Genomic DNA, 27,101 nt, shown 5'->3' with positions numbered 1-27,101 from the left:
CTTCTTTTAATACTTGAACTTATGAGACTGGGACTTGCAGGATTTAATTTCCTCAGAGGCATGTTCTCAAACAGTATCATCCTTTCATTGAAGCGATGGATCCGAGCAGACCCGGTAGATTAAAATCAGAGCTGAGCGGAGAACCTTGAAAATAAACACCAGCATGAACTGAAAATGTGTGTCAAAGCAATAATTAGCACTAGCCAATGATCAAGATACAGAAAAAATAGTTAGCAAGGATCATACAAAGACACTGAATACTGACAAGCACAACTCCAGGACAACCTAAACATAAAAACATAAAAAGGAAACGGCTTAACAAAATAAAACAGGAAGCTTACCAGAGGCTGAAACAAAAAAACAACAAAAAGCTAAACTTACATATCCTAGAATACTGTACACTAAAAGTAATTACTTTTGGTTAATTTGTCAACTCACACTTTTAGACAAAATTTCAGTTTGATGATGATAGCATCATTTTCTTTCTACTTTATGTCATAGTTTGTGTTGGCATAATCACATAAAATCCCCCAAAATTGCATTGAAGGTTGCCACTGTAATGTGAACAATTGGAGGGTATGAAATATATTAAAAGAAAAAAACTTCTTGAACAGCTTGATCTTTCATTTCAATCAATCAATCAATCAATCAATCAATCAATCAATCAATCAATCAATCAATCAATCAATCAATCAATCAATCAATCAATCAATCAATCAATCAATCAATCAATCAATCAATTTTTATGTGTGTAGCACATTTCAGCAGCAAGGCATTTCAAGGTGCTTTACATAATTAAAGAAAAATTAAAACACCAAGTGACATTGAATAAACAGTAAGAAAGAGAAAGAAATTTTGAAAAAAAAAAAGATTAAAAAAGATAAAAACATACTTTTGTTATGGAATTTAAGCGCCTGTAGTCGCCTGACTCCGCCGTCCGTTTAGCACAGGGATTATCCAGGCCCTGTCGCCTAACAGGACAAGGTCTCCAACCTTGCAGCACCAGGCTCCGTCCACCTGTCCACGCGTGTGTGAGTGGACAAATTAACTAGAAGTGTTTCTCTTATTTTCTTAGTTGGAATTATACTACTTAAATGACTAATTCCTGTGGCATTTCCCATAAATGTTAGCAAGAGGAAGTAAAACTGCTGTGACAGACTGTTTTCAAGACTTTTTCTCGAAAGCAGTTTGACACAGACTGTTTTGAAGCCGGTGAGGAAGGAGAGTTTGATATGGTGAGTTAATTTTCTACATTTATTCATCTATTTATAAGTCTTCCTGCCATATTGACATATCCAGCAGACATATGTGTTCACTCTCTCTTAATTGACTCCAGTTGTAAGCACATAGACCAGCTCAGTCTTTACATTGTAGGACTTGAAAAATGTTTGGGTTGCAACTTCCAAAAGAAAAATTATATGCAACACTTAGGTAATTTTGGCGTCTTTGCTAAGTGCTAATAACTTTTTCATTAAAGCAAGATATCAGTAAAGAGTATCTATGGAGAGATGTTAATTCTTTTCCTCACTGTTTGGGAATAAATCAGACATGTTCCCTGTCTTTGGCCAGTCAAGATTACCAGAATTTCTTTTATTTGCTAAATGCCAGAGTAAAAGAAAAATATTTTTTTTAGATAACATTTTTTTATTTTCCTCAAAGTCAGATTGACATACACACAAATCCCAGTATTCTGTCTTTGCAGCATCATATCTGGTGGGTTTGGTTACTGGCGGGACTGGTGCTCTTTAGTGGAGAGTAACTTGAGTAAAGAACATTAACGTCTCAAGATATCAAACAGGGAGTTAAGATCTGGACATATATTGGTGTACAAAATTCACAATGACCCTAATCATAAAGCCAAATTAGTTACAGCTCTAGGTGGTCATCACACAGAAAGTCTTTTGGAAGAGCTAAATGTGTTTATGACCTACAAAACTGACTCAGTGTCAACATTTCTGTCAGGGCAATGCAGCACAATTCCAGCAAATCAATGTGAGAAGCTTGTCTATTTATTATTCAAAGATGTTGAAGTCAAGCTACACTGTTTGACAGGGTGAATCTTCCCAATGCAAAGGAAATTTACATAATTGAAGAAAGAATTATTCTGGTAGCAAAAATGAATCACTTTTGTAATCCTGGTTGAGCAAAAACAAGAAAATCTTAGTTGGGTAGGGAGGGTAAAAAGGTTAAGTTTCAACTTTATAGATTTACATTCACTAATACAATGATTAATTCACAACGACTCTTTGAAAATACTTGGATGACACAATATTTAATTGTCTTCTGAGATAAAAAAATAAAAAGAAGAAAAATCTTTGAATTGAATTTAGCATCGATGCAGCTAATAAAAGGTAGGATTTTGTCCGTTCTCCATTATTGCAAAAGAATCGTTGTCTCTTGAAAAATGTCTGAGCGACCGGTGAGAAAACCGGATGATTCAGTCACAACTCCGTCAGAGGCCTGGCAGACGGTTAAACGTCATCCTGTTTGCTGCCATCTAGCGGCGGATCAGAGGAACTTCACAGTCCAGAGGAGGGGGAGGCAACGAAGAAATAGATGTCATTCCATTCTCTCACCTGACAAATCACATCCAGAGTCTCATTTTGGCTTTGCCAGTAGTGCAACAGTGTGGACGGTGGTTTCCTTGTGTTTTTTGACTCGCCTTTGTTCGTACGGACTGAGCTGACGCGAACATAAAAGGTGGCGTCAGTCAAGATAAATGCTGTGACAGCAGCAACAGGTAGAGTCGCTTCTGGCATACCTTTGCTTGTAAGAGGACGGCACATTTCTTCCAGGTGTTATCCGGAAGTTAGCGGCTGGCTGTCTGTTGAAGACTGCATGTTTTTTTTTTCTTCAGTTGGATATAACAAAGAGCTGAGTGAGATTGGAGGACTCAGGGGAGAGAAAGGTTGTTGTTGTTGTCCGGGAGGTCGCCGCAGGTTTCCCTCATCATGCAGGGGCACAGGAGGCAGGTAGGTGGTTGCGTTAATAATCATATCTATACATAATGGAGCTGCTCAAGGGACAGATATTGGTTGTATTACCGAAAGCTCGCTCCTTGAAAGCAATTCATATTCTGTTCTTTAACATAGAGTCCAGACAGACTAATTACTGGGCTGTGAAACCCTTCTAAATGACACAAACCCATTAAAAAAACCCTGATGACCTTTTTACAAAAGCCTGTTTATTTGCACAGTCAGTCAGTGATTGAACTCAAATTGTGCCACTAGATTAGCCTCTCCCTTTCTGATTGGAAGTACATTCAGGCTTAGCTGTATGGATATGATTGCTCTGCTGATTGAGATATAGCCCAATGACCTGCCGTTCATTCAGGTTATAGATAGATTGTACAGCTCTTTGTGGTGAGTCAGGTTCATGGTTTCTCCCTAAACTGGCATTCCTGGACACGCCTCAGGTTATAGTTAGACTGGATTTCTGTAGCAGGTGATGAACTCTCAAGTGGTTTGTGTAAGATTTGAATCTAGCACAATCAGACTCAGGGAACTTGTTGTTTGCTAATATGAATTTATCATTTCTAACACTTCCATGAAGGTTTTATGCAGTTCCTACTTGTATATTGTTTATAACTGTGCAACTTAAGTTCAGCTTCTTTTTTTTGTCATTGTTATTTTGTGATAAAGCCCAGTATTGAATTACTGGAATTAATGGGAGTGGTGAAAGAGAATGGCAATGAACCTCCTCCTGTGGTGAGTTGAACTGATGGGCCAATTCTAAGAATACCCAGAACTATTCTGATCATTCACAGATAAATCTGACCGGCATCATTTTTGCGTACACAGTTCACTCCACTGTCATACGACTACGTCCTGGTCGCCAAATTGATGGAGGACCGGGAGAAACACGCCAGGAAACGAAAGGAATACATAGACCAGCTGAGGAATAAGAACTTCAGAGTGACAGTGGGTCTTACATAATATACAAAAGCATGTGCACTTTCTTTGTGGTAATATTCCTTATTAATTTGTCACAATTTCTTCTTATTAGGAAATTACCAACGATAATCTCGCCTTCTATGGGATCCAGGCACCAAAAGAAATATTTCAGAAATACAGATATCTGCTCAAAATATCCGATGCCTGCAGTGGGAACTCAACAGACCGCAATATCTCTCTTAGCACAAGGTAAGACCAGCAGCACAACCCCTGAGGCTATTTTAAACATTGTGCCTTTTTATTATTATCATATATTAGAGTGTTTTCATACAAATTATCTCTAAAGACGCTACGTGTTGCAATTCACATCAAAGGTTTACACACCTTTCTCATCGGTGTGAACGTTTTATTAATTTCCAGCTTTAAATGATTTTATGAGCTGTTAATTTTTGAAGAAACTAATTTAAATAGGCTGTAACAAAGATTTGTTTTCATATACAACACTCAAGCTCAGTTCATTTAATAACAAGACCTGGATTCACAAGCTTGAATTTGAATATGCACACAGTTGTGTTTAATCATATTTGATTAAACACTACTTAGCAATTTGCAGAGATACTAAGCTATTTGTGTAGCCATCGACAAACACAAGAAACAACTGGCATAGTTCTTGCTGGAGTGAGTGAGTTCATTTTGAGGATCTAGCCTAAAGCATTACCCTTGAACTTTAAATAGTGTAAGTCAGTTTTAAGTCTAGAAGCTCAAGGTTATCCTGCTTTATCCCTTCTACAACAGGTTTTGATCATAATCCTGTTTGAGCACCAAATTTTAACAAAGCAGAATATTTCTGCTTCTTTATTATTCAATCCACATTATGAGCTGCAGTTGTACCACTTGAAGCAAAATAAGCCCTCAGCATGACAGTTGGTAATGTTTTTTTTAATTATATTTTGACTCCTTCAAACATATATTCAGTCAGTGTGACCTATTAGTTTAAACTTTGACTCATTTCACCATAAGAAGCTTCCTGAAAGCTACAAAAAACTTTGGTGTCTCTATAAATTGCTAAGGGACATTTATGTGAACATTAGTCTGGATGTTTGTATACGTTTGAGCTTGTTTGTAGTATTTTGACCCTGAATTTATTTGAGAAATATACCAAAAGAAAACCTCAATTCTTGTTTTGAAGAAAAAAAAAGAAAAAACTTGTCTCATCTTTCCTTGCTGAAAAATCAAAAATGTTCCCACAAAAGTAATTTATGCCTAGATTTATATTAACTTCAGACCAAAACTATGACAGTTGTTTTCATAAGCATTTAATTTTTTATTCTCTTGTGTGAATTAGATCATTTAAATTATTATTTAAAAGTAAATTGATTTATGGGTCAGTTGAATAAATGACATTATTCCCCTCATTTGCTACTTCACTGACTTTACAAGTGATACTTGTCCCATTATTGCAGGATAAGGATCGTCCACTTCATAATAAATCACACACAAATCAGCTCAAAAGGTGAGTCAGAGCGGTTGATAATCTGGGCTCTTAAAAAGTGATTTAATCAACTCTTGATTTTTCTCATCATTCTCCTTTGCTGGGAACTCTTCAGAGAACCTGCGGGATCTCATGAAGTCCAAGGTGTTTGAGACGAGGTTCTGTTTACATGAGGTAAAGTTTCAACTTTACATCATTGTTCAACACCAAGAGCATTCATTTCGGATGTAAAATGTAATTATAAAGCGGTAATTACATTTTACACCAAAGCTTAGTAAAGTCAGGGACATTTTATCAGTTGTGATTAATTACACTGAACAGGTTTGGTTGCAGAGAAAACAATTGCGTCCTTAAGATGACGTCCACTATGCTTGGTTAAATGTTTTTTTTTCTTAGGTGCTTCTAAGATAATGAGGTGAAACTTGATTGTGGCTTTCTTAACAAAACATAGTTGCCAAAAGATATTTGCTCACAGAAATGCAATGCAATTCATGTTAGTGCAATGAGTCATCCAGCGCTGGGAGTACGCAGGCTTGTGCGTGAGCATACAGTGTTGTTATGCGACTGGGAAAGCATTAGCATGTTTGCCTTTCTGTTTTCTGGACACACACAGGCAGGATAAGATACATTAATTTCCTGTGTGCTTAGCATGATTGTTCAGATGTGCAGCAACAATAATGTTAACTGAAACATGGCGAAACCTGTTAAAATGCTTTGAAAATGGCACCACATCACATTCTCGCACTGCAGGACTCATCTTTTAGTGCAACTGTATGCAGTATGGAAGCAGTTTGTTCAAAGCTCTTTTTCATATTGATGACTTCCTTTGATTTTGCGCCCCCGCTTTCAGAAAAGGAAACAGAAAGAGCTGAAGGAGGAATGGGCACGATGGACGGCCTGTCTCAAAGGGCAACCTGTAACTAAAGTCAGGTTTGGACTGCAACACAACAGCCTCTTCATTATTCTGCTTTTTTATGCAGTTGATTAAATGGCTGCAGGGTTGTTATAGAAACAAGAAAACAGCCAAGATCCCTCCAACATCATGTGCTAGTTGATGTCTGCCTGTGGAATTTCACATGCAAGCAGAAAAGACGTTGATATCAATCGTACTACCAGAAGAAAAAGAAATGATTGGCAAGGATTACAGACATTTGTTTAAAAGAAAATCCAACACATGATTCATCCCTCTGCATGACCGGGGTATTTTAACAGTACTGACACTACTCTGGTCTGACTTGCAACACAAAATCTTTATCATTAGTTGTGTATTGTATTTCTGCCTTTATTCATTTATCATATTTTTAAACACCATCATTTTTGTATATTTCAGCTTATGCATCTTCTGTAAATTTTGAAGATTCTGCAAGATTTTTGTAGTTAAAAGAATAGTACAGAATTTCTGAAATCAGATTTTGCAGAGAGGTTATAAACAGTCATTATCTTACTTGCAGTAGATAATTCTCTCAGCATATTAAAACAGACATTATTAGTCCCAATCATGGCTACAGTGCCTTGCAAACGCCTTGGGGTTCCTCCGGAGGAGCTGGAAGAAGTGGCTGGGGAGAGGGAAGTCTGGGCCTCCCTTCTGAAGCTGCTGCCCCCGCGACCCGACCCCGGATAAGCGGAAGAAAATGGATGGATGGATGGATGGATGGATGGATGGATGGATGGATGGATGGATGGATGGATGGATGGATGGATGGATGGATGGATGGATGGATAAATCTAAAATGTGTGGAGCTGCCCCCTTTAGTTTGAGAAGAAGAAAAGTGGAACTTCACTGATTGAGCCAACCAGAAGATGCAGGGTTTCTTCTAATTAAAGGGAGTTAGCTTACATAATAGTCCTCCAAAGGAATTGCCATTAATAGGGAGTGGGAAATAAATATCTTGCAACAAGAAACAAGAAGCAAAAGTGAAAATGACTCTTAATAAAAACACAGGATTCAAATTTTGGATTTGTTGTCAGAAACCCCAACATTTTAACCTTAGTGAGAATCTTAACTTTAAAAAAGTAGGCAAACAAGCAGAAACCTTAACAATGTAATCAACTCTTAAGTACCAAAAAAACATAAACAGACTGTCAGTCTGTTTATGTCATAAACAACAATAAAAAATATGTTGCTGTTAAAAACTGGACTATCATAAACTCTCTTCAAACAAAAGAGGAGATCTGAGCCACATTGCAAAATAAGTTTATTTAAGTTGATTGTAACCAAGATCTCTTTCTTTCTGTCAGGATCAATATTTCATGTCCATAGGTGAGAGGTGACAGATTGCCTGAGCCCTAACCCCTCTATCTCACTCCACCCTGCCATCAATCACGAACAACAACCCAAGAGTCACTTGCAGCCCACATGGATCGTGTGCCGCCAGTGGAAATCAAAACTTAGTTTTTACTTATGTTGAGAACAAACACTGGATCACACCTGACTTCACATATGAATATTTTTAGTCTTCTGTCTTTCCCTAAACTTTCTAGGCAAACGTGATTGTATCATCGACATGCAATGTTTATTATCAGCCAATCAATGTCGTCTATTTTTACAGCGCTTTTCAGTAACAGGGCAGTTCAAAGTGCTTTACACCATAAAAACATAACAAAAGCAGTATAAAAAAAGATTATGCATGTTACTTTTACTTTTTGGTACATTTAAATCAAGCTAACTGTATTTAAGACCCAATCTGTCAGCCTGTATATAAGTGCCAGACAATTAAGAAGGTTTTTGTATGTTTGTTGTACGACACAAATAAACTTCACTTGGCTTTACTTGAATTAAGAACTAGAGTTGAGGACCAGTGCTTTGGCCTAGCTTTATTTCTTGATCGAATAAATCTAGTAATAAAATTTCAGCAGCAAATTTGAGTTTATCTTTCCAAAGACTTTGGAAATAGTTGTTCAAAATGAATCCATGATTTAACAGAGTGTGAGGGTGAGGGCTTTTATAGCTTTTAGCTATAACTGATGAAACCATGATTAGAAAACTTTTTATATTGACTCTGACCATCTTTATTAAAATTTAGTTTGGCTTCAAACATTAAAGTGTTAAAAAAAAAAGGCAGATGCTTTTCCACAGTGCAGTATTTGCATGCGGTGTGTTTCTCCTCTGACTTGGGTTTTTCTCCTTGTCTGCACTGTTTGTGTGTTTTTCAGGGACTACTTTGGAGAGAAGGTGGCCTTGTACTTCCTGTGGTTGGGATGGTACACATTTCTCCTCATCCTACCGGCTGTTATTGGCATCTTAGTCTTTCTCTACGGCCTCAGCTACTTCAACTCTTCACCCCTGGTGTAAGCTTTCCAACATTTTCTTTCTCTTAAGTGATATGACAGAACATTTTCCTCTGTAATTACCCCTCCATAATGACTGACCTTACTGTCTTGTAGACAAGAGGTTTGTGAGTCTAACACAGTCATGTGTCCACTTTGTGACAGTGGTTGCAAAGTGTGGAAGCTTTCAGACACATGCTCATATGCCAAGGTTTGTCTGCTTTACTACTAAGTAGCTCTGTGGTTAATAGCTGCTGGCTGGCTCTGACTGCTGGTCTTCTCTGTTCACAGCTGAGCCTGCTGTTCGACAATAACGGCACGGTGTTCTTCGCCATGTTCATGGCAATATGGAGTGAGTTCGTGAGCACATGATAACACGCACATTCAAAATAATGAAAACCCTCACAGTGAGACACATTTATTAACTGAAAGTCAGCGGTAGATTTCTGTAGATTTCTGTTATAATGCTATTGTGTATTTGCTGAAACATTTTGGCTGTACGTTGCACGATTGCATTCTCTTCTGTCTCAGAATTATTTAATTTAGCTGCCAGCTTTTTATGATAACGAGAAGTTCACTGCCAAGAAAATATCAAACCTACTCCTCTTGGCTACTTACCTCTGAAACAGGCGCCATCTGTCTGTGGGAGTGGTTAAGCATGCAGTAATTTATATAATCTGAAATAATATATAACCCTGCTTCTAAAGAGGCTAAGAAATGACTTGACAGTGAAACAAAGTGAGACGTTGTAGGCCGTAACTTTAGTGCTGGTTGGATGTTTGCACTCACTCATCATGGTCATGAATGTAACGCTGATTTAGGGCTCCTAAAGGTTTATTTGAACCCTGGTTTCATACAACATATGAAATCCAATAGACTTTAAGTATAAGAAGTGAATGCACAAGGTTGATTTTATTGTGACACGGTCAAAATTATGCATACGAGTTCAAATATACACAGTGCCAGAGTTATTGCAATGTATAAATGGAACTTTAATAAATATTTTCCAAATTTATTCCACATAAAATATGAGATATATTTAGTACAAGTAAATAAATATAAGAAATAGTAAACATAGAGTAACTTGGTTGCACCAGTGAGACACTCTTGAACTGAGACTTTGCTGGAGCTTCTTTTGAATCAGTTTTGATGTTCAGTTTAATTTCACACCTGCCATCAGTTGTAGAGAATGTGATGAACCAGAGTTCAAATCCAGCTGTACCAGTAGCAGATTCTTGACATTTGCTCGTTTAAATCCTTTAGTTAGAGTTATTAAGATGTTACAAAGGATCAACATGGTCTCTTTTTACAAAATGGACCAATCAGGAGAAGTGAACAAATAAATTTTACCACACACCCTTTTCAGATTGAAGCAAGTAAAAAGATGACCAGAGAAATTATTGGATGACAGGGACAACACATTTCTCAATAACTGATAAAAAAAAAGAAAGAAGAGTCTGAAAATGGTCATGGAGGCAGCCAACAGGAGTTTCTAAAGAGTGTTGGTTGTTCTCTACATGTGGCAACAACCCCTTGTATTCTTCATGTTTGTGAAGCAAGACATGTAGAGCTGAAAGACAAAACCATCTTCTTTCAAAGGAAATACCCTGTTCTTGCTAAAATCTCCCCAGGCCTTGTGGGGTCACATGTTATGGTTTGGTGGAACTAAACTGGAACTTTAGGGCTTCCAGAAACACGTTTGGTATAAAAACATCACTAAAAATACATCACACTTGCAGAAGCAAACTTGTCATTTTGTCAAGATGGGAAATGAATGATGTGCACATTTTTGAGAGTCAATAAGTATTAAAAATGTTTTAGCTTCTGACTGGATATTTTATATTGTTTTTGGCAGAATTTGTAGATTTAAGTTGAAGTTGCTGGATTTCTGACACAGACCCAGTCTCCAGGCACAGTGCTTAAAAGAAAACAAAAAACCTTGTGTGTAGTTGATGGCAGGGCAATTTCAAAACCTTAATCTAAACTGTTTTGTCCACATGTGTGTTTCTGGTAATTTTACTGTGGATTGGAGAAAATCCTCAATAACTAAAATCTTGTGGAATCAATTTTTGTTCAAACAAATCATTAAAGATGTGTGTAGCATCTTTGGTCTATCATGAAAAAAGAACAGTTCAAATGCATTTTTAAAATTGCAAACTTAGGAATAAATTTTATTCAGTCTTCTGATCTCTTTGGTATTATCAGAACGTCTGGCACAAATTTTTATGAACATGAATATGAGTCACATATAACGTATGAGTTGAAACATCGTGCAAATTTTTGAATGTTTGAATTTATTTTCAGTTTTGTGTGTAAACTCCCACAAATTTTGGACTTAGAAGTAAGATTTAAACCTGGAATGAAAATATTTTTTCAGTCCAGTTTCAATTTGGTTAAAATATTCTGTTTGTTTGTTGGACAATAAACTGCAAAGACAAGCAAATTTCAATAACGTAAATGTCGAAAACACATACAAAGTAATTATGTGTAATAATCAGGTATTTACAGAGAAGACTATCTTCCACAGCAACACTGTTTATGGAGTTCTGGAAGAGACATCTGGCCAGTTTTGTATGCGAATGGAGAGTGACTGACTGGTCCGAATCAGAGGTACAGTCACTCTGGAATGTTGCATTTCTCTCGGGCAGCAATAAAGCTCATCGAATCGCGCTTTGGTCTAATTTATTGCTTTAATTTAATTGCAGGAGGAACTGATCCTGGAACTCGTGAACGATGCCGAATGTCGCCCGAAGATGTACAAGCATTCTTACTCGCGCACCGCTCTGGTTCTGATCTGTGTCTTAGTTATGGTGAGATATGTCATTTTTCTGACCTCATCAAAATGCATTATTCGGTCAGAATCCATCCATTTCCATCCATCCATTTTCTTGACACCCTTGGCCCTCAGTGGGGTAGGGAGGGTTGCTGGTGCCCATCTCCAGCTAACGTTCCGGGCGAGAGGCGGGATACACCCTGGATAGACACACAGGACAAACAACCATGCACACACACTCACACCTAGGGGCAATTTAGACAGACCAATTAACCTGACAGTTATGTTTTTGGACTGTGGGAGGAAACCGGAGTACCCGGAGAAAACCCACACATGCACAGGGAGAACATGCAAACTCCATGCAGAAAGACCGGGGCCGGGAATCGAACCCAGAACCTTCTTGCTGCAAGGCAACAGCTCTACCAACTGCGCCACTGTGCAGCCTTCGGTCAGAATAAGAGGGACAAATCTGTTCTAGGTGTCAGAAATGGGCGAATATATTGTGTTTTTCAGTAAATTATGGAGACATATGTATGCATTGGCAGGTAACAGATTTTTTTTTTCTGTTTTCTCAGATACTGGTGATTATTGGCTTGACACATTTCTTGGTGGTATTCAGGGTGCTTGTAGCAGGGACTCTGGCTAAGGATTTCAGAAGCAACCTCGGCGCTATGTTGGCAGGCGCTGTGCTCCATTTCCTCATCATCACCGTTATGACTAAGGTACTAAGACCTCTACATGTATATTTCATTGTTATTGTTGCAGTAATCTCTGTGATCCTGATATCTTGTGATTTTCTTTCTTTTTTTTTTTTTGCAGGTCAACAGGATTGTTGCTTTGAAGCTCTGTAAGATAGGTATTTTTGCTCTTCTTGTTCTTCGTGTCACAAATCTAAAAATCTAATTTAAACTAAAGCAGGAAATTGGGAATATTAAAAACAAGCCTACTCATGGGAAAAATTGTTTGTTGTGATTAATCACTAAAAAGCGACTTTGGCTTGAAAATTTAGGGCAATGCTTAGAACTGTCTTATCGCAAAACTAAAACCTGCTTAACATTCTCTTAATGCCTTTAAACACTTTCAAAGCTGCACGCAGTTTTTTTTGTGTTTATAATAGTGACATAAAAAAATCTAAACAAGATTAAAGAAAAGTTTCCAAGCAACTCAGATATTTTTATGTATGCGTTCTGTACTTAGACTTTGATGAGTAAGGCTAAACTGAGCGGAGGGAAACAAAGAGAAAAAACATGGAAATATTGGAGACTGCATTACTGGATATGCTGCATCTCAAGTCCTCTGAGTATTGTTCATATTTTGGGCCTGTGAAACATGTTAAACATTGTTCTGTTCAACAGAAGAGACGAGGACATTTGCTGACACGGAGAAGAGTTTTACAGTCAAGATGTTCACCTTCCAGTTCTTCACCTACTTCTGCTCCCTCTTCTATGTGGCATTTTTTCTTGGCAGGTAAAACTTTGGATTTGTGCTCTGATTTCTGAAGCCTACTGTTCTTCACTGACTGGGTTAGGCTTACAGGACAAGTCACTGGATGTTTTTCTTGCACCGATAACAGGATTAATGGCCATCCAGGTGAATATGTACGTCTTGCAGGGCAGTGGAGACTGGAAGAAGTGAGTGATTACAGTTTCATATCTCATTTATCATGAAACAGCTAAAGGAATGCTGTTGTACTTCTTATGTGAATAAAGTGACTGCATTGTTCCCACAAGTTTCACTGTGTTTCTTTTAGTGTCACCCGAGTGGATGTCTCACAGACTTGTTCATTCAAATGGCAATTATATTGGTGCTGAAGCAAATCATCAGTAATATGTTTGAGTACTTTGGTCCGTAAGTAATATTCACTTTAATCACTCTCCATCATATTGTTTTTTTGTTTTCTATGTCATGCTTTCTTATGTTGTGTCATATTTTATTTTATATTGCTGACCAGACTATTTACATTTATTTAGCTACATTTACTTGAGCAAGTCTGTGAAAAAAATAAACAGAAATTTTGGAGTAGTTTAACTCTTAGTTGAGTCAGATCTTTGGATTCTCAACCCAGAGAGAGAAATTTTACTCAGTTTCATTATAATAATACCATATCATGGCACATTATATCATATTGTGTTGTTACATTTAGCATCATATTGCAGTATAACATATCATATCACATCAACTTATATCATATCGCATTGGATAGTTTTATCTTAATCTTTGTGCTGATCGCTCTTGAGATTTAATCATCCCTCACCATCACCCTATTTATATTATTCTCCTCTCTGAATCCTGATTGCCAATAAGGTATCATATTGTCTTATCTCATGTTGTATCATGTACTTTCTACATGTATCGTATCGTATCGTATCGCGTGTAAAATGTTAGTTTAGGCTAATTGAAGCTGTCTGTTTGCATTAGCTTGTTCAAGAAGTTCTTGGAGAAGAAGAAAAGGCAACATAAGCTGCAGAGGAAATGCGCCACCTGCTACCTGAAAGACGACTATCAGCTCAAAGAGGGACAAGAGCTGTGTGAAAACTGCAAACTCAGGGACTGGCACGCGAACTATGAACTCACCGATGTGGACTCTTTCAGCCTCTTCAATGAGTTCTTAGAGATGGGTATGATCTGCGTGATTAGTAAACACGAACGCTGAACTTGTCTCGGTTAACTTTGTTTTCTGTACTTTCACTTTTAGTGATCCAGTTTAGCTTTACCACCATATTTGTGGCAGCATTTCCTCTTGCTCCTCTGTTTGCTCTCCTCAATAACGTGATTGAGATTCGCTTGGACGCCATTAAGATGGTCACTCTGGAGCGCAGAATGGTCCCCAAGAAGACCAATACTATTGGTAACGATGATCTGTGGATGATATTAGTTTATTTTGGGTTCATGCATGTTGACGGTTCTTTCCTTTTTCCTCAGGCGTCTGGATAGACATACTAGAGGCTATCGGTGTTTTAGCTGTCATTGTAAATGGGCTGGTAATTGGGGTTTCGTCTGATTTCATCCCTCGACTTGTATATCGTTACGTCTATGGGCCATGCGTCAACGGCACAGCAGGGGTGTCAGAGTGAGATTTTTTCCTCTTCTTTAAAATGGTTATATGTCACCATAAAACATTTGCTTCATCTTGGTTCTTGTGCCTCAGCTGCATGTCTGGTTACATCAACAACACCCTGTCCGTTGCGTCAATGGCTGATAGCAGAGTAAAGTTTGACCCACTCCAAATGATCACAGATGGAATCAATGCTACTTCATGCAGGTTTGTTTTTCTTTCAAATTGTTTTTAAAAGTTTCTTTTTAAGTAAATGAAAATGATTCTGTCAGCACACATATTTTCCATTGTGCTTCTTTTCACAGCTACAAAGATTACAGAGACACTGACTTTAATATTACCCATCAGTTTTGGCTGATTTTAGCTGTGCGCTTTGCTTTTGTTATCCTCTTTGAGGTAAGTCTTGTCAACAACGAAATCCTTTCATTTACATCCTGCAGCTTAAAACGTTTCTTTGAAACCAATACCAAAACCAGACATTGTTTTATTGTTTAAACCAGAATGACAAGCTGGGGAACAAAGCACATCCTGCATGGTTACAGATGGAGAAAGATATTGCATTCCTAACTTTATCTACTCTCCTTGCAGCATGTTCTTGTCATATGTAAGTTCATTGCATCCTGGTTCATCCCGCCTGTGCCGATGCATGTGAAAAATGACGGACTCAATGACAAATTCAGAAGACTTCAAGAGGAACTGAAGTGAGTCTTTGTTTTTGTCTAGCTTCACTTCAGAAGACCTAAACTCAGTATAATAATTAACTACATACATGTACGATAATTTATGATTCAGACCTCACTAAAACCAAGCAACATAAAAAGATAGTGGCATTTCACAGACTCAGACTTCTGTTTGCTTTACCAAACAGAATTACTGCTAAGTGTTTAAAAGTCATTTTTCCACAACAGTTATGAAAAATTTTGTCAACCTCAAAACATTATCATGTTTTCTGAAGTAAGGTAAGGTCATTTTATTCATACAGCACATTTTCAGCAACAGCAACAAGTGCTTTACATGAATTGGAAGGAAATACAAACAAAACTATGAAACCAAAAGAAAGACAAAAAGGTAAATGTATAAAACTGCATATTGGTTTCCCATGTTTAGTAAGAATAAGTAGTCCATATAAACTAGCAGGTTTCTCTGGATTCTTGTTGGTTCTCCAGGTTTTGTAAGAGTACAGTACAGTAAGCCAGGCTTCAGGTTAATATTAATAAAAACAAAACACACCTAAACTCATGGCAAGCAGATTAATACCTGCGTTTAAAATTATTTTACAAATAGAAATCTGAAAAGAGTGGTGCAGAGCAGAGCAGCTTGTTCACGCTTCTAGAGGCAGACTGTAGACGTATTTCTTTTAATTTTTTAGTAAACGACTAAAAGTCAGCCAGACAGCAGATCTTCCCACCTGAGTACCTCATGTCTGAAGCTCCTCCAGAGTTATCCTCTGATTTATGCTGTCTCGTAGCGTATATCAGGTGCAAATTCAATTTAAACAGTGAGATTAATACATTCTGTGAAAATTTAAATTCGAGAACAGAATGTTTGATGCTTAGTTGTGATAGCTAACGTCAATATTCTTTACATTTTATTAATTTGAATTTCAAAATTCACCCATTAAATATCTTTTATCGCTCATATTGTCATTCGGCAGCAGAGGAAGAGCATTTCTTTTAGCAGTGACACTTTTTTTCGGTTGCATTACATTTTTCATTATTGTCTGTAATGAAGATGTTTAAGCAGATTAAAATATGAAACATATTATTGTGGTTCAGAGTGTACAATTGAGATCTAATGACTTCAAACGTCATTTCCTGCAGGTATTTCAAGCCTGACACTGTTTGCGCGCCTTGACGGGACGTATTTTACTGTGAAAACACAACCCCAGTGTGGCCTTGGGCATCTACGTGTAAAACTGGAACAGTTTGAAACATTTTATAATTATCCTGAAGAGATCAATGGTGATATTTGAATTGACACAGTAAGTGCTGCCTGGATTGCACACATCGTTTTTATCCATGCCCTGAAAAGCTTTACAGAAAGACAGCTTTCTTATTGTTGGATCCATATAGATAAGGTCAGAAATTTATACATGATATTTGCATGGTTCTCACACTAATTTTGGAGTTTTGATTATTTGATATATCCGTTTTGAGTGATGATAACATGCAATTTCAGGGACAGTTAAAACCAAGGATTTTCTCCTATCGACACCGGGTTAATATATAGATATGGGCTTAGTATTTTTAATGTGTCTCATCTTTGCAGTTGTATGTTGTGTAATCATTTCATATTTTATTTTATTAAATAAAAAGCATGGTTTCTTTAAAGCACTAAAAGTACCAAAATACTAACAATTATGCCCATGTTGAATGGAGCCCTGAACAGAAGTGTGTGTATACTGTAACTGATGTCACTGACCTTGCCTTTTATAACATTGTTGGTATTATATACTGAGTTTTGGCTGAGAGCTTAGTGTTGGATCTGTGATTTTGAGCCATACAGTATATGAGTGTTCTACTGAAAGTACTAAGCTGCACATAGACTGCTGATTGTGTTATCATGATGCCTTAAGCTGTAAAACAAAACAAAAAAAATGCTTGTTGCTTTTTTCTGATAGTTTGTTTATGTAAAGAATAATGTTTTCCATTATTATATTTTATATAATTGAATTAAATAAGAGATTTGAATGTATATGAGACATTGTTTATGTCTGTATTTTTGTTTTGAGGAATAATAAAACTTTTTAAATAATATTTCTAAATAGCATGTGGTCATAATTTGATGATTGGCTTGATAAAAAATTGAAAAACTAAGGTAAGTTACATGAGGCATGATGTTTAAATCTACTCTGCCTGTAAACATTTACTTTAACGAAGATACTCAGTGATCAAAAATGTAAGTTTTTGTCATGTTTAAGTTTAAAGCCAGACCAAAATGCAGACGGGAGTTTGGTATGATCAAAACCAGATGCTGCAGGAGGAGAACAGGAACATGCATCATAGGAAACAAATGAAAACAGGAGGATCCTGTCATGAGCAATGAAACCAGTGAGCTATATAAACAAATGAAGGTGTGGAGAAAATCACTGGATCCAGGTGAGAAATCAGGTAATTGAGGATAGCTGTGGAATGAAGCAGAACTAGGCTGGGGACAGATTAGCAAACACTTTATTAAACTTAACTAATACTCAAGGAAACAGCAAACCGAGGGAAGAACAACACTGATGTAAGGGAACAAAATCCAAAAAATAACAGAACACAAAAATGATCATATGCCAAGGTTTGTGCAAAGAAAATTATAATATTTATGTCGCACATGATTCAAATCCGCTGCATTTGTTAACTTCAAATCAAAACACAAATATTGTTGAAGCTCCCTGAAAATGTTTAGGCTGCTCAGCATTGATTCCACATTTGGATGTTTTCTTTTATCGGCCTCAGAAGTATTTTAACTGCCAGTTTTTCTGATGCCAAGGAGAAATTACATCACAGAGCAAGCTCCTCTTGGCTGCGAACCTCCGAAAGAGAAATCCTACATAGGCACTGGTTTCTAGGTTGAATGTCATGCTTTAAAAATAAAAACGTGCTGCACGCTTGTAGAGGATAAAAAATTTAATTCCTAATTTCATAAACTTTCCTTGCAGCATGTTCTTGTCTGGTGTAAATCCATCGCAGCTTGGCTTGTGCCAGCAGCTTCACTGCATGTGGAAGAAAGACCTCAAAGGATTAAAAGAGGGGAAAAGAAGGGGATTTCAAAAATATTGGATTTTCTGTCCATTTAAAACAATTGTTTCTGGAAGTGTTTTGAAATTTGGACTCCCAGACAGGACATACTGCAGAAAGAGTCACACCTCTTAGGTATTGTTTGCATTCACACATTAAGTGCTCCTTACTTCCTGTTTGTTTTATTTCTATGTATTGGGATTCATACCTATATACAGGAATATAAAAACTCTCACATTAGGGATGTATGTCTTATGAATTCAGACCTCTTCTTTTTCATAAGCTAAACTGTTTTGTGTTACAAGGTCAATGTTTCAAAACCAAGAATTGAGTGAACATGATTTAATCTATTGTTTAGATTTTTTAAATGCACAGAGTCCAAACTGTGAATATGAGTTCAATATTTGCACATATTGTTATTTAATAAACATTGTGTACTTTTCTTTGGTAAATAATTTCCAAGACCACTTGGTGAAATGCTTTTTTCTTATCCTGTCGTAAATTACCAGATGCCCCAAAAGACATCGGGTGAATTCTTTTCAACTTTATGAAAGGATCAAATAAAAACGTAATTAACGTTGTTGACAGAGGTAATAATTTTGCGGACAGTCCAACCAGCAGGTAGGCTGAGGTGAAACCGGAAATGCACCTGCGCGCCGTTAAAAAGTCTATCTGAGTGCTTTGTTATCACAGTTTTACCCACTGGAAGCAGAAGGGGCAGTTCTGTGAGTTTCTGCTGTTCTGCCACTGCAGGTTATTTGCATTGTGACCACAGGTAAGCGGTGTGCGCATCACGTGGTCCGGAGTTAGCCAATCACGAGTGGCGCTTCAGGTTCTTCCAGGTGCAGTTGATGAAACGGCAAGCTGACGTCTGCGTAGCCACTTGCATACTTCTGACAAACTAAATGGGAATAAAGTAACATTTTCGACTGTTATTGGGAACGACGTTTGTAAAGAAAGCGACGGAAGAGGCCTATTTTCCGGTTCGAGGGAGGAGGAGGGGGAAAGTTTGGCTCATGGCTCTGCTTTTAGCTGCTTTATTAATAGTCTGCGGAATATCGAACAAGGCCATCGTCATCGGTAAGGATGGACAAAAGTGTTTATTTTATTAATAATTAAACCTTTAATCAGCTTTCTTAAATTGATTTTTAATAACCTATGTTTTTAGATTTACGTGATGCTTGTAGTACAGGGTCAGTGTACATGTGGTCAAATATGTGGTCATATTTGTCACGGAGTCACATGTTGTTGCCTGGCAACAGGGTTCAATCTGGACTTTGAACCCGGATGATCTAGTGACATTTGGACATAGTAAAAGAACCAGTCAGGGGATTTTCATCAGGGAAGGTTAGTTACTTATTTTAAAGTCACAATAAGCCCATATGTGACCAAATATTACAGATTAATCATAGCCCTGAGTTTCATATTAATTTTATGCTTTTACATCATTCAGAAAACAAGATTTGGGTACACTATAGTTTGAGTTTTAAGGGTAATTTACTCAAATCCACACAAAGTCAATAAAATACACGCAGCAAGCTCAAATTAATCACAGTTCACATATTTTCAGAGGCGTTCAGACTTTGGGAAGGCCAATCCTCTTGTTTGGGATGACAGCCCCTATGGGAAAACGGAGAGGTACAACAGGAGATTTAGCAGTTAGTTTGAGACAAAGTTGAAGAACTGAATGCACAAGTTCTACTGAAACAAAATAGTCCCTCTGCATGATAATGCCACTACCATCCTAGACATGTGGTACACTATTCTTAGGTGTAAGAGCTGCTCCTCCATCTGGTGGTGCATGTGTTAAGCATAGGCTGTCACATGAAGGCCAAAATGAGTTGTTAATGTCTCAAAACAGTTTTGGTTTTCATTTTTTCAGAGGGAGAGTTGGGAAAATGGATATCAGTGACTGAAAGGTCTACTGGAAACAAACGGAGACACTTAACCGCTAACTTTAAAGAGCATTAATTCATCATGTGTCCGAATGCATTAACATTTTATCAAAACAGATTTTTTTATAGTTCAATCAGCTGATTAGAAGATTGTTTATTTTGATCTAAAAGTTAAAAAATAACTTTTAATTGTTCAACAGTCACAGTCAAAATAATAAAATGTTTATAATCTAGAGACTGTTTCTTTTTGTAGGTCAGACCTGTGTGGATGAGAGCAGGTTTAAGGAGCAGGTGGTTTATTTAGGGCCTGCATATGAACTGCAGTGTCCTCTGCAGACACTTCAGCCTCTGAGTCTCCCCCGATCCCTGTGGACCTGGCAGAAGGACTGTCAGCCGCTCCAGAATCAGGAAGGAAACGCCTTCCTGAAGTTCTCCAGCGTCCGCTTAGAGGACCAAGGAAACTACACTTGCACTCAGCAAGGAAACAGTACTCCATCATTCACTGTGCGCCTCGCAGTAAAGGGTGAGCATATAGTTTATATTTATCTCAAACCTGATGGCTGTAATGGTGTGTATTTACCGTCCAGTAGCTGCCTTTACATCTAGCCTTTACTGTGGGCAGCTCTCACACTGAACACTGATACCTGTGGCGTGTATTTTCAGAGTCTCAGTGTGTTAAAGCTCCAGAGTTTAAACCAAACGGAGACCCAACCAAACTCTGGAGGAGTGTGGGCTCTGTTGTGAAACTGAACTGCACCGCTCTGCTCTACTGGGACCCATCAGAGGAGCAGTGTGAAACCACACTGCAGTGGAGCAAAGATGGCCAGCCACTCACCAACCACACTCTCTACCTGCACAACACAACATCATGGTCTTTTGAAGCTTCTTTTTTAAGCTATCTGGTTTACTTCACTTCACTTTGTACCTGAGTTGATGTTTGTAGAGGATGGTAAGAGTATTTTTTCTCTCTTATTTATCAGGTCTCCCAATGCAGGCCGGCTGGTTGTCAGTAATCTCCTGGAGTTCACCCTTAGAGGGGCAGAGGAGTTTGGACTGTACAGCTGCACCGTGAGGAACATTTCTGCTGACTTCAGCGTGCAAATTTCAAGTAAGACAAGTTGTGAAACATTTTGGGCTTTTCCACTCTGAAGGATTTTTAGAAAATTTTACCTGGATTTTTTTTGCATATATGCCTTTCCTCATTAGATATTTTTTTTCCTGGATAAATTATATTTCTTAATTTTTTAGAAATTACTACAGGAAGATGTTTCAGTAGAAAAACATCAGTTATTTAAAAATTGACACTTTTGAACTTTAGATTACGTTATAATTTTTTCCCTCATTAAAAACTTACCTGGAATGTTGCATTGATTCTTTTATGCATGCTTGAGAAATCCTTAAATCTCTCATCACAACCATTGAGGTGTGCAAAACACCTGGGTGGCTCGAGCGCAGCTTGCGGGGCGTAGCTCCTCCTCCTCCTCCTTCAGACTAGCCAACAGCAAGTAGCAAACACCTGGTGGAACAGTGCATCAGCTGAGCTCATTACAGGAGCTACTTCTCAGTGAAATTCTGGAAAGAGTTTACAGGGAAGCGCAGTTGTGTTGATTTCCTGAAGGCGGAGTTTCAAACAGAACAGGAGGCTTTAAGGAGACAGAAGCCCAATTTCAAGGTGTTAAATTTGTTTTACGTCATTGATAGTATTTTTATAACAGGTTTTTATAGCACAATGTGCCTGAAAAATGCATAACGCTGCCACTTTAGTATTACGTATGTGCAGCCCACTCAGTCTTGTCCTGCAGAAACTCGCCTCTTGTGGAGGCTTTCCCTCTCACAGGAGGGGTAAGCCACTAAAGAATACAGCTAAATAAGCAGGTTTTACTGTATACAAACATGCTAGTATAAAGCTGAAAAGAAAGAAAAGGTATGGCAGAAAAAGGGCCGCACCCTAGATGGAGTTGAGATTATTACGAAACAAAGTCCATAAAGGAGTTTTTGGGCAGATTCTTGAGGTATTGACTGCAGTGGGAGTTGATACTTCAGGAGGCACAGCCATCAGGCGTGTTCACAACGTGAACTGCAACTGACGCATTCCTCGTTAAGCCATTCCTGGTCTAATGAGAAAATGGGCTGGACTGTTGCTAAGGGATTCCAAACTCCTATTTTCAGGTTATAATAAATGTTGTATTCATTTCAAAATGAAGGTCTCAGAGTCGGGAGGAATGGTGAAGATAAGCAGAATCCAAGCTGCCTGAGGTCCTGCGTGTAATTTTGGTTGTTAACGATGATTTGGAGGAACCGTGTCATTAACTGGTGAAATGAGTTTTATCAAGTGCCAACTCAGCCCAGATGTCCACCAGGAAGTTTTGCAGCGCTTCATGTTTCCATCTGCTGAGAAGCATTATGGAGATGCTGATTTCATTTTGTAGCAGGATCTGACTTCTGCTCAGACCGCCAAAAATAAAAAAACACAGACCATGTTATCCCTCTACTTGATAGGGCTCATATAGTGTGTAGTGTAGAAATTTCTGCATAAAATTAATTATTTAATATTCAAATGTTCTCAGAAACCTAAATATAATTGCTATTAGCTGTAAGCTGAAACAAAAATAAACAAATCACTACATGAGATTTATCTCAAATTCTTTTGATTTGGTGTCATTTGTCCATCAGCTGATGATATTTGTCATCTACTAGTTTTAGTAACTATATAATATATATAGCATTGTAAAATGCCCAGTTTTCTCGTCTCATTGTTATCCGTGTGTGTGTTCTCAGACGGTCCCAGCCACACAGCTGCAGTGATTGCAGCCATCCTCCTCCTCCTCCTGCTGGGGACAGCAGCCGTGGTTTACTCCAGGTGCCACCTCAATTTCAAGCTCTGGTACAAGAACTCCTACGGCGATTATGAACTCAATGGTGAGACTTGTCGAAGCGAGGCCAGGTTATTCTCGTGTGGAAGTTATCGATCTTAACTTCTGCTTTTCGTCTGTGCGCTTTCATCCGCAGATGGGAAATTATACGACGCCTATATCTCTTATGTCAACAATGATTATGACAGGAAGTTCATCAACTTTATCCTCAAACCTCATCTGGAGAATAAAAATGGGTACAAGGTGCACCTCAATGAGAACGATATCCTGCCCAATACTGGTAACAAAAGATTAATTACAACAAATTCAATCAATATGTCACTACTGCTTGTTTTGTGTAAACATACTGCTCTTCATACACACATACATGTAGTGTAAAAATTATAAATCGGCCTTCTTTATTAAACAGAGCCTTCAGCAGAGCTCCTAATGAACATAAGCCGCTCGCGCCGCCTCATAGTGCTTCTCTCTAACCCTTATCTGGAGCAGGACTGGTGCACAAATAATTTCAGGTCAGTCTCAAACAACACAAATCTACGGAAGAGGATTAGGGCCACTGAAAAAAAACAAAAAAAAAACAATTCTGAGATTAAAGTCAGATTTTTTTTTCTTTTTTCCAGTGGCCCTAATCCTATTCCGTACAAATCTATTTTGTCATAAAGGGAAGAATAAAAGTTAGTGAAAGTGTTTAGCAATTATGTAAGCGTACCACTAGAGGTCAGTGTTGAGTGTCTGATGGGTTGAGTCTGTGTGTTTTTTCAGACAGGGCCTCCTGCACTTGCTGGAGTTATGTCAGCAGCCGATCCTGATCACGTTGGACGGTCAGTTCAAACGCATGAGTCCTGAGATAAAGCAGCAGCTCAGTGAGAACCAGCACCGCCTCACCTTACTCACCTGGAGGCACAACTCTGTGGTAAGATTTAAGCACAAACTCTTCTGCGTTTGGGATTTTAAACCCTCATAAGAGCTGCAATGTCCGTAAAGATATAGTTTTTTTCTAAACACAACAACTCATGAAGACTACCTTATTATTAAGTCAAAAATTATTCAGAAACATAAGCATTATTACAACAAAACAAGCTACAAAGAAGTGTTTAGTTTGTCTCTGGTAACACTCGTAGTTTTAAGTCTTTGCCTTGCATTGAGGTTCTTTAAATGCATTTCTGTTTAGCCAGACTGCATAAAAGTGGGGTGAGGTTTTGTCTGATTTAACTGTTGAACGTTAGGTTTAAATGTTGCCTGATTGTGATTGGTTTCTTTAAGTATGTCACGCCCACTTAAAAAGCAGTGACAGGACCTCGGGCGAAACGATGCAGACTGTTGGAGAAATGATCAAACCAGTTCCAAATGCTTCCCTTTGTGTGGTTTATTTTGGGGGCTAAATCTTTCAATTTAATTAAAGCCTAGATGTTAAAGCAAACATAATTTCAAAGTGGAAACACATGCTGAAGGAAATTAAAGGAGTCAGTTTGTTCTAACTTTGTTTTCTGGGTTGTTGAGGCCCAAATCAGCAGCTTTATTTGTTTAAAAGCAGCAACGCAAAGACAGCAGAAATCAGTTTTTTAAAAGGATTTTTTTCTGTTTGCTACTTTATAAATTCTAATCTTAATTTATTTTTGGGGGGGAAATTCATTTGATGGACAGATAATTGTAAAATGAAAGAAAAAATAAATAGTTTTTTAGTGTGAAATCCTTTTAATGCTTTGAGAAGAAGTCCTCTCTGCATTTTTAGCTGCAAGTCTTTTGGGGGATGCACATCCAAAAATGTAAAATTTCACTCATTCTTCTTTGCAAAATGAGGTAGAGTACCTGTGAACTACACATTTCATGTCTTACTAGAGAATTTCCTTTGGACTTAGGCCTGTAAATTGACTGGAACATTCTAAAATATGACTGTTTTGATATAAACCATTCCACCGTCCTCCTCAGACGTCAACCCCCAACACCAGACTAAAAAAACCCCCATATTTTTAATCTTTTTTTATTGCAGAAAGTTAACTCAGAAACTCCCCATCGTGGGGCAATAGATGACATTTCTATTTCTGTTCTATTCTTATTATAATGTGTTGTAGTTATTTGTGGATATTTCTTTGTCAGACTCCGTCATCAGCATTCTGGAAGGAGCTAGCATTAGCAATGCCTCGCAGAGTCATTTTCCACAAGGATTCTGCAGGCGACCCCCAGACCATCCTGCAGGACGATAAGGACCCCATGCTGACCCTTGACCCCGACTACCTGGACTGTCGCTCCGACACCGACCCTGCTGGAGATTTGGGTAAAACCAGTACTCATTGAATGAGTGGTGCTTGTGTATTTAATTTATTCACACGCTTTTCCATCCGAGTAAGCAAGTCAGAAATATAAAACAAACTTCCCATGTAGGTTTTTGTGTTAGATTTTTGAAGCAGCCATTAGTTTCTGTGCAACACAATTTTTAGGTTATTTTGACGATTATATGTTAAATATTCCTATAAAATTAAACCCCAAAATCTTTTTAATGCAGGATGCACATCTGTACTTTGCATCAGTAAATATTTGTGCCAGAAAAGGGAAAATCCTGAAGCCTTCATATAAACTCTGGTGCTGATCTTAGTCTGTTTAAACTTTGCCAGATTTTTTGCATTTTATTCTCAAAGATTAACAAGAGACTAATGGATAATTTCAGCTTGTGCACAAATCTCAACCTGATTTCAACTATGTAATAGAATTTGCTAGTTTTTAATTATCTAACGTGATGATAAAAAGATCAGTGAGTTGACATATACTTTATGTAGGTCGTTCTGGTGCTAGCTAAGTACTGTAATTATAACATTAATGTTAAAGTGTTGCAGGTGCAGCTTTAATGAAGAGCTACAGCATACAGCCTCTCAACTTTGTAGCTAAAAATAAAGATTACATAGCACCAGTCCTAGCTCTGTAAGACATGCCTACATTTTTTCAGACCATGGATCGGAAATAATATGGAATCACCTATTTATTTAATTTCAAAAACAAATACTTTCACAATTATTTTTCTTGCAAACTCTATAAACTCTGCTGTTTCAGGTAGTTCTGCAACTTTAAGAAATTGTTGCGCATTATTGACAGCAAACATGGTCCCAACAAGAGAGCTCAGTGGAAACAATACAACGATGAAGGCCAAACACTGTTGGAAGCTTGTGAAAGAGAAATATCAAATTGTCCTGACAGAAAACTTATAGAAACATGACTTGAAATAGAAAAACGCAAATCGAAAGAAAAAAAAAAATATCGCCAATAGGAATGCACAGTGGATATTTTAGCTGATATGCTTAAGTGCAGCAGAAAAAACACTGAACTATGCAAACTCATAGTGGCAAAAGAACAATATTTAAAGAAATGTATCAAGAAATATGACAGATATTAGAAGTAGCTAAGTATTAAGCATAGTTTAAAAAGTTAAGTCGACTGTGAGGGGGTTTGCTTTAAACTCAACATTCACTACTTGCTAACAAGACCCAGTTTTATTTGAAAGCATATGAGACGTGTGGATGTGTTTTCACGTTGTAATCTGATTTGCTGCAGGTCTTCGTCTCCCGATGCACAGGGCTCTGGCCTGTAAAGCTCCCGTCCTTCCTGCTGCTCCGGTCGAGGAAGCTCAAGCAAAAGCCTCCGACATCGATGTCTCTGATCTGGGATCTCGCAGCTATGAAGCACGTTCAGACTTCTACTGCCTGGTCACCGAGGACATTTAATTCCTGCTTCTATTTAAAATTCATTACTATGTATTTATGCTTCTTGCAGCTGTTTTTTTTTTCTTTTCTTTTGCTATACATTGATCAAAATGCCAATTTATGTTAACTATCACAGATTTAGCTCTTTGTTTTTCAGTTTTGCGACATTGTAAAGATCAGAAACACCAAAGGAAAATTTTGGTTGATTTTTGTAAATATTTGTTCTTTTAGCACTTAAAGGAGAAAGTAAAGATACAAAGACTTTGCTTTTTAAGTGCCGTCATCATTTCAATCGAATGAATCAAAGATATGTGAAACAACACCAGACAGATCATCAACAGAACCAAAGTACCTTTTTGTCCTCATGGAAAGCAAATTACCTGCAGTAAAAAAAAGACTGAATATGGGTGCAGCACAGAACATTTCATTTTGTTCC

The 27,101-nt window shown here is 37.8% G+C and overlaps 2 protein-coding genes across 5 annotated transcripts; both read left to right on the top strand.

Moving 5' to 3' along the window:
• Positions 1-1,210: 1,210 nt before the first annotated feature.
• Positions 1,211-17,236, top strand: LOC103466475 (anoctamin-9). 4 transcript variants are annotated; one of them, XM_081608253.1, is made up of 25 exons: positions 1,211-1,235; positions 2,858-2,972; positions 3,642-3,707; positions 3,801-3,920; positions 4,006-4,142; positions 5,357-5,406; positions 5,501-5,559; positions 6,236-6,315; positions 8,539-8,673; positions 8,770-8,863; positions 8,944-9,004; positions 11,180-11,262; positions 11,358-11,462; positions 12,001-12,147; positions 12,245-12,281; positions 12,781-12,892; positions 12,999-13,056; positions 13,176-13,273; positions 13,844-14,043; positions 14,121-14,273; positions 14,348-14,495; positions 14,574-14,687; positions 14,786-14,876; positions 15,069-15,181; positions 16,301-17,236. In XM_081608253.1, exons 2-25 carry the CDS (start codon positions 2,952-2,954, stop codon positions 16,332-16,334), a joined length of 2,316 nt encoding a protein of 771 aa, XP_081464379.1. In that variant the 5' UTR covers positions 1,211-1,235; positions 2,858-2,951; the 3' UTR covers positions 16,335-17,236. The 4 variants fall into 4 exon arrangements, with proteins under 4 accessions (XP_081464379.1, XP_017160544.1, XP_008410279.1 ...); XM_017305055.2 differs by lacking the exon at positions 1,211-1,235 and adding an exon at positions 2,457-2,740 and having other exon boundaries at positions 8,818-8,863; XM_008412057.3 differs by lacking the exon at positions 1,211-1,235 and adding an exon at positions 2,460-2,740.
• Positions 17,237-18,923: 1,687 nt separating this feature from the next.
• Positions 18,924-26,931, top strand: sigirr (single immunoglobulin and toll-interleukin 1 receptor (TIR) domain). Its single transcript, XM_008412062.3, has 10 exons — positions 18,924-19,285; positions 20,354-20,623; positions 20,764-20,971; positions 21,081-21,208; positions 22,879-23,019; positions 23,110-23,253; positions 23,383-23,485; positions 23,736-23,886; positions 25,071-25,248; positions 26,517-26,931. Exons 1-10 carry the CDS (start codon positions 19,222-19,224, stop codon positions 26,684-26,686), a joined length of 1,557 nt encoding a protein of 518 aa, XP_008410284.2. The 5' UTR covers positions 18,924-19,221; the 3' UTR covers positions 26,687-26,931.
• Positions 26,932-27,101: the final 170 nt, after the last annotated feature.

This window comes from Poecilia reticulata, chromosome 6, assembly GCF_904066995.2.
Source record: "Poecilia reticulata chromosome 6, P_reticulata-male-v2, whole genome shotgun sequence".
Lineage (NCBI taxonomy): Eukaryota > Metazoa > Chordata > Actinopteri > Cyprinodontiformes > Poeciliidae > Poecilia > Poecilia reticulata.
The sequence above is the reverse complement of the archived record's forward strand: the minus strand, read 5'-3'. Positions and strand labels throughout refer to the sequence as shown.

What these genes read in the sequence shown, in the direction of transcription:
- LOC103466475 (XM_081608253.1), top strand. Translation starts at nt 2,952, where the DNA reads ATGCAGGGGCACAGGAGGCAG. An exon ending in CGAGGTTCTGTTTACATGAG is followed by an intron (nt 5,560 to 6,235) that starts GTAAAGTTTCAA and finishes CCCCGCTTTCAG; the next exon opens with AAAAGGAAACAGAAAGAGCT. An exon ending in ATGTTTGAGTACTTTGGTCC is followed by an intron (nt 13,274 to 13,843) that starts GTAAGTAATATT and finishes TGTTTGCATTAG; the next exon opens with CTTGTTCAAGAAGTTCTTGG.
- sigirr (XM_008412062.3), top strand. Translation starts at nt 19,222, where the DNA reads ATGGCTCTGCTTTTAGCTGCTTTATTAATAGTCTGCGGAATATCGAAC. An exon ending in CGGCGATTATGAACTCAATG is followed by an intron (nt 23,020 to 23,109) that starts GTGAGACTTGTC and finishes TTTCATCCGCAG; the next exon opens with ATGGGAAATTATACGACGCC. An exon ending in CCTGGAGGCACAACTCTGTG is followed by an intron (nt 23,887 to 25,070) that starts GTAAGATTTAAG and finishes TTTCTTTGTCAG; the next exon opens with ACTCCGTCATCAGCATTCTG.